Source organism: Ochotona princeps, chromosome 26 (genome assembly GCF_030435755.1).
Source record: "Ochotona princeps isolate mOchPri1 chromosome 26, mOchPri1.hap1, whole genome shotgun sequence".
NCBI lineage: Eukaryota > Metazoa > Chordata > Mammalia > Lagomorpha > Ochotonidae > Ochotona > Ochotona princeps.
This window is the reverse complement of record NC_080857.1, coordinates 1,413,895-1,430,051: the sequence shown is the minus strand read 5'-3', so window position 1 is coordinate 1,430,051 and position 16,157 is coordinate 1,413,895. Positions and strand designations below refer to the sequence as shown.

Sequence of the window (16,157 nt, the reverse complement as noted above, 5' to 3'; positions counted from 1 at the left end):
GGCTCTCAGGCACAAGCATTCCCTTCCCGTGTTGCACACCAGGATTGCACTATTGTCTGTGCCGCTGGGGATGGCGGTGAGCTTGGCCGATGTACCCACAGCTGGCCCACTGTGCAGAGTAGAGAGAACAGTAGTTCTGACAACAGAAAGCCCATTCAGGGGACATGTGCGTGTCAGGTGCTGCTGGGTGCCAGGCACAGAGCTGACATCGCTGGGTGGGACTCAGGCCCTGCTTTGGGGAGCCCTGAGCCATACATGTGCCGAGTTCCCAAATCCAGACAGTTGGAACACTCTGCTTATTACACACATACACAGGAAACTTCCTATAGGAACAGCACTCACACCTCGGCAGCCTAGGGCAACGGCGGTGTTTCTTGCTCAGGCAGCTCTTCCTAATTGGTGGCCACATGGGGTACACAATGGGCCAGGACAGCCACCTTTCAAATGCGGTTCATGATTCTCTTAAAGATTTGAAAGAGGATGTGATGGGGTGAGAGAGCTATGTTCAACCTGTGGGCTGACTACCCAAATGCTGGCACAACCAAGGCTGACCAAGTTGAGACCAGGAGCCAGCTCTCGCCTGTCCTTCCTCAGGGGTGGCAGGGGCCCAAGTATTTGGCCCATTGCTTGCTGCCTGCCCAGGAGCATTAGCAGGAAGCTGGGTCACGGCTACTTGAACCAAGCACCCCAATATGGGATGTGAGCGTTCCAAGTAGTAAACTTAACCACTACACCAAATGCTTGCCCCCTAAGTGATACTTACAGGCTAAATGTGGAAAAGTTAAACAGGACAATGAAAAACTATTCATTATGGGTAAAACATTTGTTTGACAGAAGGGATGTCAGAGAAAGAGGGATCTTCCAATGGCGGGTTCACTCCCCAGATGGCAGCTCAGGCCAGGCCTGGGCCGGGCTCAAGCCACGAGCCCGGAACTCCACCTGGGTCTCCCACATACCAACTACCTGGGCCATCTTGTGCTGCTTCCCCAGGCATGTGAGCAGGGCGACGCTTCAGAAGCAGAGCAGCTGGGACTCAAACCAGCACTCACGTGGGACACCTGTGGGTTAACCCAGCCCCCAACTCTGTTATGTCGTAATAGCAAAACTCACAGTGTCATGAGACAATAAGGAATACAGCAGATAAATATAAGATGAAAATATGAAACCAGGGATTTGCTATACACATGTAATATGTAACAGAAGTCTTACACAACCAGGCCAGGCATTCTGTTTAGGAACTTGGAAGCACTCACATGTGACAGGTTCCCAGGAAGGCACACAGAGGAAAGCAGGGAGGTGCTGCCCCACAGTCGCGGGGCGTGGGCAGGCTGTACCCAGGCCTGGAGGGGCGTTCACTGACACCACGCCACCGTGCCGGGAGGTCACAGTGCTCGGTGCCCCGTTTCAAGCAGCATGCTTTCCAGATGCAGTTTGCTGTCCCTCTCCACGTAGGGCTGGTGCAGCCACATGGACAAGTAGCTCAGGGAGAGGTCACGGTCGGCGGTGTGCGCCAGCTCCTCTGCCACGGTGCGCTTCAGGAGCAGCTCCTGCCTGTACATGTCAGCCAGCCTGCGGGAGACTTCGTCTGAAAGCAACGGAGGCAGGCCTGAGCAGCCAGATGTACCTGGAGCCCCTCCCCAGCAACCGTGTGCCGCTAGCAACGGCACAGGGGTGAGGAAGGGGTAGCTGGGAGTCCTGTGGAAAGTGATCGTATCACCATAGCACAGACTCCCCTCACATGGACAGCACCACGCGGGGACTCCCCTCACGCGGACAGCACCACGTGGGGACTCCCCTCACAGGAACTCAGGGCACTCACTGCACGGGGAGACTGAGCCCTGTGCAGCCTTACCGAGGTGCCTTCGCTAATCAACACCAAGAGGGGCAAGCAGCCAAGCCCTTCTTTGCATTCAAGGAGCTGTTTTTGTGAAATGTCTCTTAGAGCTGTGAGTAGCAAGTTTCATTTTTCCTAGTGCCTCTTCCCTGAAGTCGACCACTGTGACCTCAATTTATTTTGTGATTGCAACAGGAGCAAAAATGAAACCAAGTAAATGACTCTGCTTCCCCAGAGCAGGAAGGACACTCTACCCGGGGCGGGGTCTAAAGGCCAATGACCACTGGTTCATCCAGTCTTTTCTTTTTTTTTTTTTTCTTTTTCTTTTTTTTTTTTTTAAAGATTTATTTTATTTCCATTACAAAGTCAGATATACTGAGAGGAGGAGAGACAGAGAGGAAGTGGAGCCACCGGGATTAGAACCAGCAGCCATATGGGATCAAGGCAAGGACCTTAGCCACTAGGCCACGCTGCCGAGCCCCATCCAGTCTTTTCTTAACGATCTGGGCTGAAGAGGTGACAAAACCCAGAGGAAATGCCCATTTTAAGATGCCTGATCCCTTCCTCCCAACAGACTCCGAACCTCAAAACCCTGTCAGCCTTTTAACATACTGAATCCAACCGAGCTAAACACTGCCCTGCTACAAACCGACAAAGCACAACTCACAGAAATGGGCTGTTGGCCATGTGTGAAACAGAGGAGGCCGCTGACTCTGATCCCCATAATGGTAATTTTCTAGTTCACAAATTCCTTTGGTAGTTGAAGACAACTTTTCCATTTTCATCTGTACTTTGGTCTGAAAAGATATTAATTTGAAATATAAGAATATTATTTGAGGGGCCAGTGTTGTGAGGTAGTATGCAGCGCCTCATCCTGCAATGTGAGCATCCCATGAGCACACAAGTCCGAGTCCTGGCTGCTCTACTTCAATCCAGCTGCCTGCTAATGTGCCTGGGAAGGCAGCAGAGGCTGGCCCAAGTCATTGGGCCTCTGCCACCCATGTAGGAAACTAAGAGGAATCTCCTGGCTCCTGGCTTTGGCCTGACTATGCCCAGCAATGAAAGGCAGTCCTGGAAGGAAATGATGGGAGCCTGTCACTGGCCCAGCCCCAGTGCATGATGCCCAGTCCTGGGCCTCCAGACCACACTGCCTGCGTAGCTCGCTGAAGTTGGCCGCACTGCATACCTGGGCACACAGGGCAAGTCCAAGCAGGTGCCTGTGTTCCGGGAGGAGGGGCAGACAGAAGTGTCCACGAAACCCAGCTCCCAGCTAGAGGGTTGTAAGGGCTTCTTAAACAAAGCAAAGAATGGAACTGGGATTTCAGATTGGAGCAGCACAGGTCTATGCAGACCGAATTCCAAACTTCTAGATCCAGCTGACTTCCGGTCAGGGAGGAAGTTAGGAATAAACACAGATCATCAGAATCTCCATTCTCGGCACCTGGAGCTTCCAGCCATACGCCAACCACGTCAGAAGCGGCAGCACTAAGTTTAGCCAACATTGATTTTTAGAGGACTTTATTCCTTTTCAAAACCTTTTTAGGTTCGATATTTCATTGGTCCAACCCCAAGAGGTAGGACTCAGCACTTCCTTTCTCCAGCTGGGCAGATAGTTCAAGGGCGAGCTGGGGAGGGGGTAAGCCCCTGAATCTTTGCACACCTGGCGCTCTGCCTCAGTATCCTGCAGCAGTTCCCTGAGGCCTCCCACTGTAAGAAACACCTGCAAAGACCGGCACATAAAGGAAACCCTGGAGGCCTGGTCACCGGCTGTGGGCCAGTGAGGACCCAGCTGCACCTGTGGTGCGGTGGACTGAGTGCCTGGACAGCCGTGCTGACTGGGTGGTCCCCTCCCTCAGCCAACGGAGAGCATCAGGCAGACATCAGGCCACCTTAAGGGGAGAGGGCAGCAGACCCCAGAGGAGTCCAAGCCATCCCCTCTGAAGGCTACAGGAAACAGAACCAGTATCAGGACCTCCACATAGCAACTTTTACTTCTTTGTTTTATTTTATTTGAAAGGTGGATAGACAAGAGATCTACTATTATTGGCTGTCTCACTCCCCAAAGGCCAGCAGCAGCCAGGGCTGAGCCAGGAACCGCAAACTCAGTCCAGGCCCTCGTGTGGGTGGCAGACGACCCAGTAACTGAGCAGAGCTGGGACCAGAACTCGAGCACTTTGACACAGGAAGCAAGCATCCTGAGGAGTGTCCTCACCATGACACCAAACACCTGCCAACACAACTTTAGGTTTGAAATGAGAACTTATTCACAAGCCATTTGAAAACAGAATCAACTCACTAAGGCAGAAAACGTTGACCCTGACACTAGCACACAGATCTTGGTTTCTTTTTTTGTTTGTTTTCAATTTTTTTAAAAAGATTCATTTATTTTTATTTGGAAGGCATATTTAGAGAGAAGAGACACAGAGAAATATCTTCCGTCCACTGGTTCGTTCTGCAAGTGGCTGCAATAGTCAGAGCTGAACTGAACTGAAGCCAGGAGCCAGGAACTTCTTCTGCATCTTCCACACAAGTGCAGGGTCCCAACACGCTGGGCCATCCTCCACTGCTTTCCAATGCCACAGGCTGGAAGCGAACTGCAGCAGCCGGGATTTGAACTGGCACCTCTATGTGATGCTGATGCCCCAGGGTGGAGGATTAGCATGTGAGCCACAGTGTCAGCCTCCAGACCTTAGTTTCTGACCATATTTACCAATGAAAGGAACCAGAGCTCCTTAGAGAAATGGCCAATTCTGTGGTTAAGGCAAGAAGCACAAGAGACAAGCTCTGAGCATCTTTCAATGCCAGAAGGTAGGGAGATGTCAAAATAAATAGGATAAGGGCCTGGTGAGGTAGGCTGGTGGCTAAAGTCTTTGCCTTGAACGTCCCGGGATCCCATATGGGCACTGGTTCTAATCCCGGCAGCTCCATTTCCCATCCAGCTCCCTGCATGTGGCCTGGGAAAGCAGTCGAGAACGGCCCAAAGCCTTGGGACCTTGTACCCGCGTGGGAGACCTGGAAGAGGTTCCTGGCTCCTGGCTTCGGACTGGTCCAACTCTGACCATTGTGGTCACTTGGGGAGTGAATCATTGGACAGAAGATCTTCCTCTCTGTCTCTCCTCCTGTGTGTATATCTGACTTTGCAATAAAAATAAATCTAAAAAAAAAAAAAGTGTTCCAAAAAACTGAACATGTGTAGATTTCCCCCCCATATTTCCTGACAAGATAATGTGACAACAATTTACTCAGTATTTACATTGCAGTAGCCACTGGAAACCATTTAGAAATAAGTTCAAGCTTGAGGGATGTGCCAATCCCACACCATTTTGTCTATGGGTCTTGGGCATCATGGAATTTTGGTAACAAAGGGGGCCCCAAAAGCAATCCCCATGGATTCCCGGGGGTGACAGCACAGCCAGCAGAGAGCCACGCTAACTGAGCAGCAGTAATTTGATGAACACAGTGCACAGCACTGGATGACAGCCCAGTCAGAGAGACACCCGAGTCCAGACTGACACCAATGATGCGGGCGCCGGAGGGAGAGAGTGGAGCCGGTGGATCAGTGAGGCGGGCAGGGGAGCAGGGGCCGCACAGAGGCCCCTCGCATGCGATGCCCCTACGACCGCACGCATACCAGGGATGTCCTCGGGGTCAGTGACAGGGAGCGCAGGGGAGGAGTGCCTTCAGAGCTTACCAAGCCATCCAGGGTAGCTTGTAGGTCCTCACAGAGGCTCTCAAGTTCCTTGTTATGTTCCACATGCACCTTGTCTTCAGCCTCACTCCATGCTGGGCTGCTGCTCTCCAGTTCTGCCTTATCTTTATTGCTGGACAAAAAAAGGAGCACAAAAGATACGCCTTACTTGTGTGTTTTCATGTTTCTATTTGAAAGCCACTGTGTGCTGCCACCAGGACAAGCATTAGCAGGAAGCTGGAGCTGTAAGCAGAGGCAGGAGTTGAAGCCAGCCCTTCTGGTATGGTGCGCAGGTACAACCACTGTGCCAAATGCTCACCCTGCACTACGAATTCTAAACTCACTTCATTTGTGACAATAAATCCGAGGGAACTCAACATACACATGATTCATCAAAGACTTGCAGAAGCATTGCTCTTTCCTGTCACAGATGGCTTCATCCTGCCCACGTGAGTCCATCTACTGGTCAATCAGCCACTGGCACACTGAGTAAGTCAGCTAACTAGCCACGTGCCATCCTTCGTGGAGGGTACAGCGTGGGATAGCCAAGGTGAACAGGCCATGGATCATTTGTTCAAAGAACAATTTGGAACGAGGTCTTTCAGGCTGTGACATCCATCTGACCCCTCGCACAGGGAATACATCTCAGCGTTGGCACAGGACAGAGAGCATCGGGAACACCTGTTGGCGGGTGGAGCCGCTTCTTGAAAGCTGCCAAGCGGTCTGTCTCACCTGGCAGAAGCAGCAGAGGGCTGAAAGTGCCTGTGTCTGAGGGCGCTCCAGGGCAGCATGGCCTGTGGGGCAAGCCAGCACGAGGCCCCGCTGCGGAGAGTGGCAAGCTGGAGGCTACCTTGGTGTGAGGGCCCCAATGAAAGCCCAGGGAAAATGGAACATGCGAAAGGTATGAGTGGACACCACAATAAACTCATCTATCATTTCCATTTTCCACGAACTTTCTAAAGTACCCTTGCCTGTGTTTACTAAACAAACCCTCCCATCCGAAGCAGCACGGCCTCTACAGGTTTCTCACGACTGAGACAGTTGCAGGTCCCTGGACCTGCCACCCGACAGAGCTCTCCCTGGAGGACTCCAGGGTCACGGGGGAGGGGCACCATCTGTTTCACACTCAGCCACCGAGTCCGGTAGGTTGTGGCATGTAAAAGCTACAACACGGGCCCGGCGGCATGGCCTAGCGGCTAAAGTCCTCGCCTTGAATGCCCCGAGATCCCATATGGGCGCCGGTTCTAATCCCGGCAGCTCCACTTCCCTCCCAGCTCCCTGTCTGTGGCCTGGGAAAGCAGTCGAGGACGGCCCAAAGCCTTGGGACCCTGCACCCGCGTGGGAGACCTGGAAGAGGTTCCAGGTTCCCGGCTTAGGATCGGCATAGCATTGGCCTTTGCGGTCACTTGGGGAGTGAATCATCAGATGGAAGATCTTCCTCTCTGTCTCTCCTCCTCTCTATATATCTGACTTTGTAATAAAATAAATAAATCTTTCTAAAAAAAAAAAGCTACAACACACAGTGCTTCCTGCAGGAGGCATTGTCTTCACTTAATGTTTGTTCTTGCACTCACATGGTCCACTGCCACCCTGAAGGACTCCCAGGCGACCTGCCCTTTGAGCCTGGGGCCCCCGTCCATACTCACAGCAAGCCGAGTCTCAGGTTGGCGATGCTGCTGGCGGTGGCAAAGCCAGCGTCACTGAGGCTTTCCCATTTCAGGATCAAGTTGTGCCAGTCGGCTGCATTGTCTTTCAGCTTCCTCGCGCTGACCGATAAGACAGGCTTCCTGGGGGTTGTGATGTCAGGTGTCTTTGCTGACAGACAGTGGGAACAGACACAATTACTGGAGGCGGGGAGGTGGTTAGGGGAATCATGGCTGAGCACAAATGTCCTTCTCACTCCCTACAGTAAGACCACTGAACCATGACACCAAGCAGGCCATGTGACTGAATGGAGGCAGACAAGGGAACCCCGTAGCTGTGGCAGCATAACCCCGACAGAGTGCTCTGAGCGCACAAGGACACACCACAGCCACTGCCTGGAACCCCAGCAGCCCCACCCAATGCTACCTGCGTCCTGGCTGCTCCAAGTCCAACCTGGCTCCCCAGGGACTTGAGCCCGTCACCGCCCATGTGGGAGTTCAGGATAGCACCAACCGGACGTTGCCCTGGCTGCTGCGGCCGGTGAGGGAACGATGAAGGTCTGCCTATCTTTCCCTGTAACTCTCACTTAGAAGATGAAGAAATAAACCTTTCGACTCTGAACCCCCAAACCTGGGCAAATGGGACAATTGCTGGGAGCCTCAGTGTCCTTACCTGTGAAGTGAGGATTTACAAACGATTTGGGGCCCGGCAGCGTGATCTAGCAGCTAAAGTCCTCGTCTTGAACGCCCCCGGATCCCATATGGGCGCCGGTTCTAATCCCGGCAGCTCCACTTCCCATCCAGCTCCCTGCTTGTGGCCTGGGAAAGCAGTCGAGGATGGCCCAATGCATTGGGACCCTGCACCCGCGTGGGAGACCCGGAAGAGGTTCCAGGTTCCCGGCTTCGGATCGGCACAACACTGGCCGTTGCGCTCACTTGGGGAGTGAATCATTGGATGGAAGATCTTCCTCTGTCTCTCCTCTCTGTATATCTGACTTTGTAATAAAAATAAATAAGTTAAAAAAAAAGGACCACTTCTTTATTAAAAAAATAAATAAAAACGATCTGCTACACAGGGTCCCTGTGAGGGCGTGGCCGCGGCAAGTCTCTGCCACCTGCTAGCACAAAGGCCTTGGCCATCGCCTCTGCAGCCCCAATCCCTCCTGTTCTGCATGCCCCGCTGACGGCTCTGGACAAGCTACATACTGTCACTGCATCCCCACTGGCCTGGCCAAGTCCTAACATCCTTTAGAACCCCATTTTCTTTCTTTTTTTCTTTTTAAAGATTTATTTATTTTAATTACAAAGTCAGAGATACAGAGAGGAAGATCTTCATCCAATGATTCACTCCCCAAGTGAGCGCAACGGCCAGAACTGGATCGATCCGAAGCCAGGAGCCAGGAACTTCCTCCAGGTCTCCCACGCGGGTGCAGGGTCCCAAGGCTTTGGGCCGTCCTCGACTGCTTTCCCAGGCCACAAGCAGGGAGCTGCATGGGAAGTGGAGCTGCCGGGATAGAACCAGCAGCCATATGGGATCCCGGGGCCGCTAGGCCACGGCGCTGGGCCCTAGAACTCCATTTTTCATCATATTCAAAAGCCTACTTGCTGACTGCCTACAACAGGACAAGAAGGAAGTCCTGATTCTGGAATTTACTTTCCAAAGGGGAGGCAGACAGTGGTTAAAGGTCAGCTCAGATCGTGGCGTCACGTGTTAGTGTACCCACCCTCCAGGCGTCTGAAGTGGGTAAAACCAAGCCGCCAGCAGAGGTCTAGTGTGGGAACAAAGTGGCACGGATGGCAGCGCAGCCCGTGGGTGGGGCAGCTAGCACCTGACCTTCCCGAGGAGTGCGGTGAAGGGACGGCTCCCACAGCGTCTCCCGCACCCCCGGGCCGGTCACCGCCAGGACTGCACCACGTCTCCGCACACCTTCCGCACAAAGCACCAACACACGTCCTTCCGCCGCTGGAGCACCGGTACCCAAGGCTCCCGGCCTAGGAAAGCCAGCCCGCTCACGCACCTGCCATGCCGCCCGCAGGCCTCCGCCATGACGTCACTTCCGGCCGCTGCGCTCGCGGCTGCGCTTCGCGGCTCGGCCGCTCTAGCCCTCCCGGAGGAGCGCGCTGCCCCTCGCCGGGGTCGACCCCGTTGCCCAGGGAACGGCTCCCGGCAGCCACCGCGGCCGGGACGCCATCCCCGGCTGCTCCGGCCCCGCGGGTTGGGTGAGCGGAGCGGCGGCAGCCGAGTGCGGCGGCTCCGGCACGGGCGGCTCCCGGGGCGCCAGGCCCTCCGTCCCTCGCCTCAGCGCCTCAGGGTCTCCCGGCCCCGGCGACCTGCGCCCGTCACAGGACTGACGTCGCGTCTGGCCGGTCCCTCAGCTCCATGTCGGCGTCTTGAGGGGCTCAGCCAGCAGGTGACGGTCGGTCGGGGAGGGCTTCCCCGGCAGCCGGGAGGGAGGGCGTGTGGAGCCGGGCTCGGGCCGAGGCCACCGTGCTGCGTGAGGTGGACCTCCGGCTCGGGGCGCGCTGGCCGCCCAGGGCCGTGGGATCCCGGGCCCGCGGGCCGGATTCGGGAATGAAAAGCTGCCGGGTCGCTCCGCTGTGGCCTGCACCTGCGCTGGGAGCTGGCTTGCATCCCAGGGGTGCTTGCTGAGCAGGTCGTTGGCTGGGAAGATGGCGAAGGAAGCCAGCCTTCACGGAGAGCTTGTTGGGAGCAGGGGCAGTGGCCGAGCGCTTGGAGGGCTGCTGTGGAGTGTAGGGGATTGCCAGATTTAATGCCACAAATACGTGTTGAGCATGGGTTGTACTGTGGTTGCCGTTAGTGTTTCAGCACCACCAGGCTGTGGGCAGAGACTAGAAGTCCACCCCTGGAGCTGGAGACCGGGCCGCGGCTGGGAGAGGGAGGAGGGCCTGCTGTGCTGGGGCGGCTGAGCCGGGTCTGGGAGCAGGAAGTGCCCAGGAGGAGTTAGGTGCACACCCTGGCACCGCAGCCTGCAGTGCCATGTGGGTACTGAGCGCTGTGGCCAGCCGGTCACGAGGGAGGAGGGAGACTGCTCGAATTCGTCGGGGCCAAAAATGACCACTCTCCATCCCCAGCGTGTTCTGCTGTAAAGAATTGGCAGGCATGCTTGGAAATTGGCCTGCACAGCCAGGATACTAATGGTGGTGCCTGGGATTTAGGAGAGGATCTGTAATCCGTCGGGGTCACTCTTCTGCTACGTGGTTGATGTAGGTAATAGGCTTGGGCCCAGCAAGGTGGCAGCTGTGTTCGCAGGTGGCACTGACAGCTGTCGCCTGCCAGGAAACGGAGGTGTCAGGGCCTCAAAAGGAATGTCACAGGGAGGGAGAGGGATGGATCTTCTGTCTGCTGGTTTGTTCCCCAGTGATCGCAACACTTGGAAGCTGGGACGCTGTCTGTATCTGCCATGTGGGCTTCAGGTCTCCCAAACCTTGGGCCATTGTCTGCTGCCTCGCAGAATGCGTTAGCAGGAAGCTGCATCAAAAGTGCAGTGACTGGGACTCGAACTGGTGCTCTGAGATGGGCTGCAGGCAAGTGGTGGCTCAGTGCATGTGAGCAACCCCTGGTGGAAAATACAATGGAGGAAGCATTGTTGGTTTGGAAATTTGCATTGAGACTTGCTGATGTTTGAAGCTGTTAGTCAATGTCGCAGCTTGTGGGATGGGGAGAACCCACGGGAGAGAAATGAGATATGTGCTTCCTGCTACTGGCTCTGGCTGCGGAAGACCTCCTGTGCCGATGGCCGCAGGCCGGACCGGCAGGCGGGCCAGTCATCCTGGGGGGGAGGCTCGGTTGGGGAAACCAAGGGAGGACACCTTGGTGGATGAGCTGGAGTCGGGGGAGGGGCTGTGGTGGTTTGGAGTCGGGAGAGGGGCTGTGGTGGGCTGGAGTCGGGAGAGGGGCTGTGGTGGGCTGGAGTCGGGGGAGGGGCTGTGGTGGGCTGGAGTCGGGAGAGGGGCTGTGGTGGGCTGGAGTCGGGAGAGGGGCTGTGGTGGGCTGGATTCGGGGGAGGGGCTGTGGTGGGCTGGAGTCGGGAGAGGGGCTGTGGTGGTTTGGAGTCGGGAGAGAGGCTGTGGTGGGCTGGAGTCGGGAGAGGGGCTGTGGTTGTAGACTGGGAAGGGTAAGCCTCTGGGAGGCTGTGTGCAGACCGTGTCCGGTCAGCTATTTGAGTTTGTTCTGGAGTACTTAGGTGCTGCTGAAGAATTTTGAGTAGGTTGGGTGCTATGGTCTAATTTCTCCTTGAAGCCTGCTATGGTTTTTTTTTTTTTTTTTTTTTCCCTTGAGGGAGAGACCAACAGCTTTATTGAGATACAATACCATGTAAGTATGATCTGTCTACGGAATGTGTTCCTTCAGTGGTTTCTAGAATCTCTGTAGTTACACAAGCTTCACTGTAATGACTTTTAGAGCTCTTTCTTCATCCCCAAAAGCAGCGTGCCTCGCGGTTCCTCCCCAGCGGCTTTCCCAGCCTTAGCAGCCTCTGCCATTCTTTCCTCTCTAGCTTGGACACTCATGGAAATGGGATCATAAATAGGTAGTCTTTCGTGCAGGCTTTTTTCACTTAGCATAATGTACTCAAGGTTCATTGTATGGTAGCATGAATTGGTATTTCGTTCCTTCTCACTGCAGAACAGTGTTGTGTTGTGCAGCTGTCTCCCTTCTGGCTGCTGTGGAGTGGTGCTGTTTGTATGAACAGGGTTATATTCTGAAGAGTGGAGATGCTGGTCTAGTGGGAACTGTTCTGAGGAACTGCTACGCTGTCTCCCCAGCCTCTCCTGGGACTTTCTGCCAACAACATACTGCTTGGGCCTGGCACAGTAACCTAATGGATAAAGTCCTCACCTTGCATGGGCAGGGATCATATGGATGCCAATTTGTGTCCCAGATGCTGCACTTCCCATCCAGGTCCCTGCTTGTGGCCTGGGAGGGCAGTGGAAGATGGCCCAAGCCTTGGGGGCCCTGTGCCCACGTTGGAGACCTGGAAGAAGCTCCTGGCTTTGGCTCAGTCCAGCTCCTGCCATTGCAGCCACTTGGGGAGTGAACCAGCAGATGGAGGATCTTTGTCTCTCCTTGTCTCTGTAAATCTGCCTTTCCAATAAAAAATAAATAAATCTTTTTTAAGATGTTTTTAATTGAAAAGTTTTAGGATTTTTTTAAATTGGAAAGTTTTAGGGTTTATTTAAAGAGGGCTGCTCCTTGGACCCAGGCAGTGGTTCTTGGCACTCGGAGCCTGAGCCCTGCAGACACTCACGCCCAGTCCGAGCTGTGCACCTCAGAGCACTAGCAGCTTGGAGCTGGGACCCCGGACCCTCCAGCGACCGACTGCAATCTCAGAGCCGCTGCTATGACGAGCAGCCTGCCCAGCAAGTGGGTTTCTGAAAGCTGAGTGTGACGGTTTGACAGAGCAAAGTTGAAGCCTCTTTAAGGAAGCAGCAGCACGGGCTGACACTTGTTTCCTGGGAGATGCTGTCAGCCAGAGCAGAGCAGAATGCTGCCTGGGCCAGGGCCATGGAACAGTAAGCCAGGTGTTCACCTGCGATGCTGGCATCCCTTATGGGCACCAGTTTGAATCCCAGCTGTTTTACTTCTGTCCGGTTCCCTGGCCCTGTGCCTGGGAAAGCAGCAGTGTATGGCTCCAGGCCTTTGGTCCCTGCACCCACATGGGAGGCTGGGAAGATGCTCCTGGCTCCATACAGGCCCAGCATTTGAAGAGTGAACCAGTGGTGAAGACCTATCTAAATCTGAATTTCAAATAAAAATAAATACATCTTTATAAAAATTCTTATTTTTTTAAAAAGTGGGTTGCCATGGTTTGGTATGTCCCCAAGATGCGTATTGGAAACTTAGTCCCCAAAGGTCCTGTTGGTGCTATTTGGGGTTGAGGCCTTGGGAGGTGCTAGGGTTAGAGAAGGTTGTTTGGGGACCACTCCAGGATTGCATCAATGACTTGGTATAAAGATAGTCTCACCACCTTGGGACTGTGCAGGGAGTCCCCATGGCAACCAGGAAGGCTGCTGAATCATGGTCTCCGGAACTGTGAGGGACAGTCCTTCCTTCGGGCTGCAGGCTTCAGATAGAGCAACAGAAAACAGACATATGCCTGCCCGAGACAGGAGAGGAATGTGTGCTGCACCCCGTGGGCAGGGTGCCCAGGCCAGAGCCCCAAGGCTTTCCTAGCCAGTGACGCCTGGGCTGGACCCTGAGGAAGAGTGTGTTAAGGAGAGGGACAGGTGGGAGGGAGCTGAAGGGCAGGCAGGTGAATTGGGATAGTGGCTTGTGCTAGGGGTGGGTGTTAGGGAGCCAAGGGGCAGCTGTGAAGCTCCTTGGGAGAGGTTGGGGCAGCAGCCCTTTCTTGGACAGCATGGCCAGCAGCCATATAGCTGAGAACAAGACACAATGGAACTTGGTTCACCCTGCATCCCCTGAGTGTGATGTCAGTAAGCCTGGTTCACCCTGTATCCCCCATGTGTGATGTCAGTAAGCCTGGTTCACCCTATATCCCCCGAGTGTGGTGTCAGTAAGCCTGGTTCACCCTGCATCTCCCGAGTGTGGTGTCAGTAAGCCTGGTTCACCCTGCATCCCCCGAGTGTGGTGTCAGTAAGCCTGGCTCACCCTGCATCCCCCATGTGTGATGTCAGTAAGCCTGGTTCACCCTGCATCCCCCGAGTGTGGTGTCAGTAAGCCTGGTTCACCCTATATCCCCCGAGTGTGGTGTCAGTAAGCCTGGTTCACCCTGCATCCCCCGAGTGTGGTGTCAGTAAGCCTGGCTCACCCTGCATCCCCCATGTGTGATGTCAGTAAGCCTGGTTCACCCTGCATCCCCCGAGTGTGGTGTCAGTAAGCCTGGTTCACTCTGTATCATGTTTGGAGGTCTGACATGGTGGCTCAACACGTAGTCCTCTACCTTACAATGGCAGCTTCGGGCTGCAGGCTTATAGGCCTCATTTCTAGTCCTGGCTGTTCCAGTCCCAATACAACTGTCTGCCTGTGGCCTCTGAAAACAGCAGTTGATGGCTCAGGTCTTTGGGCTCCTGAGCGCATGTGGGTGACCCAAAGGAACCTCCTAGCTTTGGGTCAGCTCAGATCCAGTTATTGAAGTTGTTTGGGAAATAAACAGTGCATGAATGAGCTCTCCCTGTCTCTCCTTGTTTTTCTGTAAGCCTGTCAAATAAAAATAAGTAAATAATAAATAACATTTTGATTTAAAAAATCATGTTTGAGGCATATACCATATCATCAGGCATTTTTATCTTTTTTTTTTTTTTTTTTTTAATTGAAAGGCAGAGTTAAAGAGAAGAGAAGAAGAGACAGGTTCACTCCCAAATGGTCACAACAGTCGGAGCTCAGTCAGTCCTAGAGCCAGGGGCCAGGGGCTGGGTCAGTCCAGGAGCCAGGAGCCAGGGGCTGGGTCAGTCCAGGAGCCAGGGGCCAGGGGCTGGGTCAGTCCAGGAGCCAGGAGCCAGGAGCCAGGGGCTGGGTCAGTCCAGGAGCCAGGAGCCAGGGGCTGGGTCAGTCCAGGAGCCAGGAGCCAGGGGCTGGGTCAGTCCAGGAGCCAGGAGCCAGGAGCCAGGGGCTGGGTCAGTCCAGGAGCCAGGAGCCAGGAGCCAGGGGCTGGGTCAGTCCAGGAGCCAGGAGCCAGGGGCTGGGTCAGTCCAGGAGCCAGGAGCCAGGGGCTGGGTCCGTCCAGGAGCCAGGAGCCAGGGGCTGGGTCAGGCCAGGAGCCAGGAGCCAGGGGCTGGGTCAGTCCAGCAACCAGGAGCCAGAGCTGGGTCAGAAGTGGAGCAGCTAGGATTTGAACCCATATGATGCCAGCACTGCAGGCAGAAGCTTAAGCTGTGATGCTGGACCACAAAGATTTATTTATTTATTTGAAAAGCAGCATTACAGAGGAAGAAGGAGAGAGAGATCCTCCTTTTGCTGGTTCACTCCCCAAACTCTACAGTCAGAGCTGGGCCAGTCTGGAGCCAGCACCTTGGAGCTCTTTCTGAGTCTCTCACAAGGCTTGCGTGCAGCGGCCCAAACACTTTGGCTGTGTTTTGCTGCTTTCCTCGGTGCATCAGCAGGGAGCTGGATCGGAAGTTGGATAGCTGCGACTTGAACCAGCCCCCGTGTGGGATGCCCCCACTACATCATAGCACCAGGTCCCCTGAACCCCCACCCCCGGCTGTTGTTTTGTTTTTTAGGGTATATTTATTTATTTGAGAGTCAGAGTTACAGAGTGAAAGTGAGAAAGAGGAAGTTCTTTATCTTGTGGTTTACCCTGCAGATGGCCACAATAAGCAAGGCCCAGCCAGACCAGAGCCAGGAGCTTCTTCCAGGTGCTCCAGTTGGTGTGGTGGCCTAGGCACGTGGGCCTCTTGCCTTGGTTGCCCAGGTACATTAGCAGGGAGCTGCGTTAGAAGTGGAGCAACAGGCCCACCAACCTGCACTGTGATGAGCTGCTGGCGTCTCGGGTGGTGGCTTTACATGCTAGGCCACACGCGGACCCCTCTGCAGTTTTTCTGTGTCCTGTTCTAGGGGGTGTTTAATGACGTGGGAAATGCTGGAGACTCACTAACTGAAAAGCTCTGTGTGGGTGTGCACATGCAGCGGTCGCCTCAGAGGAGTGGAGAGTGTGGTGGGACTCTGAGAAACTGATTTACTTCTTTGCACTTTGCTATATGAACAAAAACTTAAAAAACAAATATTTATTTATTGGGATAGCGGAGTAACAGAGAGCGAGAGGCACAGCGCGAAGAGCTCTTCCTCCCACAGGCTGGCTCCCTGAACGGCTGCAGCAGCCAGGCGTGGGCCAAGCTGAGGCAGGAGAATGGAGCTGCGTGTGTGTCTCCCAGCTGGGTGGCAGGGACCCAAGGCTTCGGTGTCACTGTAGCTCTCCCAGGCGTGTTAGCAGGGAGGTGGATTAAGAGTAGAGCAGCTTGGATCTGATGCTGATTCCTGGTCAAGCTGTTCCTTTAGTGTGTTCGTTGAATTCAG

The 16,157-nt window shown here is 54.5% G+C and overlaps 1 protein-coding gene across 1 annotated transcript; it reads right to left on the bottom strand.

Moving 5' to 3' along the window:
• Positions 1-1,345: 1,345 nt before the first annotated feature.
• CINP (cyclin dependent kinase 2 interacting protein) lies at positions 1,346-9,295 on the bottom strand. Its single transcript, XM_012926794.2, has 5 exons — positions 9,184-9,295; positions 7,169-7,337; positions 5,526-5,655; positions 2,502-2,631; positions 1,346-1,585 (listed from the first exon to the last, which is right to left on the bottom strand). The coding sequence occupies exons 1-5, from the start codon at positions 9,188-9,190 to the stop codon at positions 1,383-1,385; spliced, it is 639 nt and encodes a 212-aa protein (XP_012782248.2). The 5' UTR covers positions 9,191-9,295; the 3' UTR covers positions 1,346-1,382.
• Between the last annotated feature and the right edge of the window lie 6,862 nt (positions 9,296-16,157).

Coding starts and splice junctions, on each gene's coding strand:
- CINP (XM_012926794.2), bottom strand. Junction 5,656..7,168: donor AACCTGAGACTCGGCTTGCT/GTGAGTATGGAC, acceptor TTTTTTGTCCAG/CAATAAAGATAAGGCAGAAC. Junction 2,632..5,525: donor AAGCTACCCTGGATGGCTTG/GTAAGCTCTGAA, acceptor ATATCTTTTCAG/ACCAAAGTACAGATGAAAAT.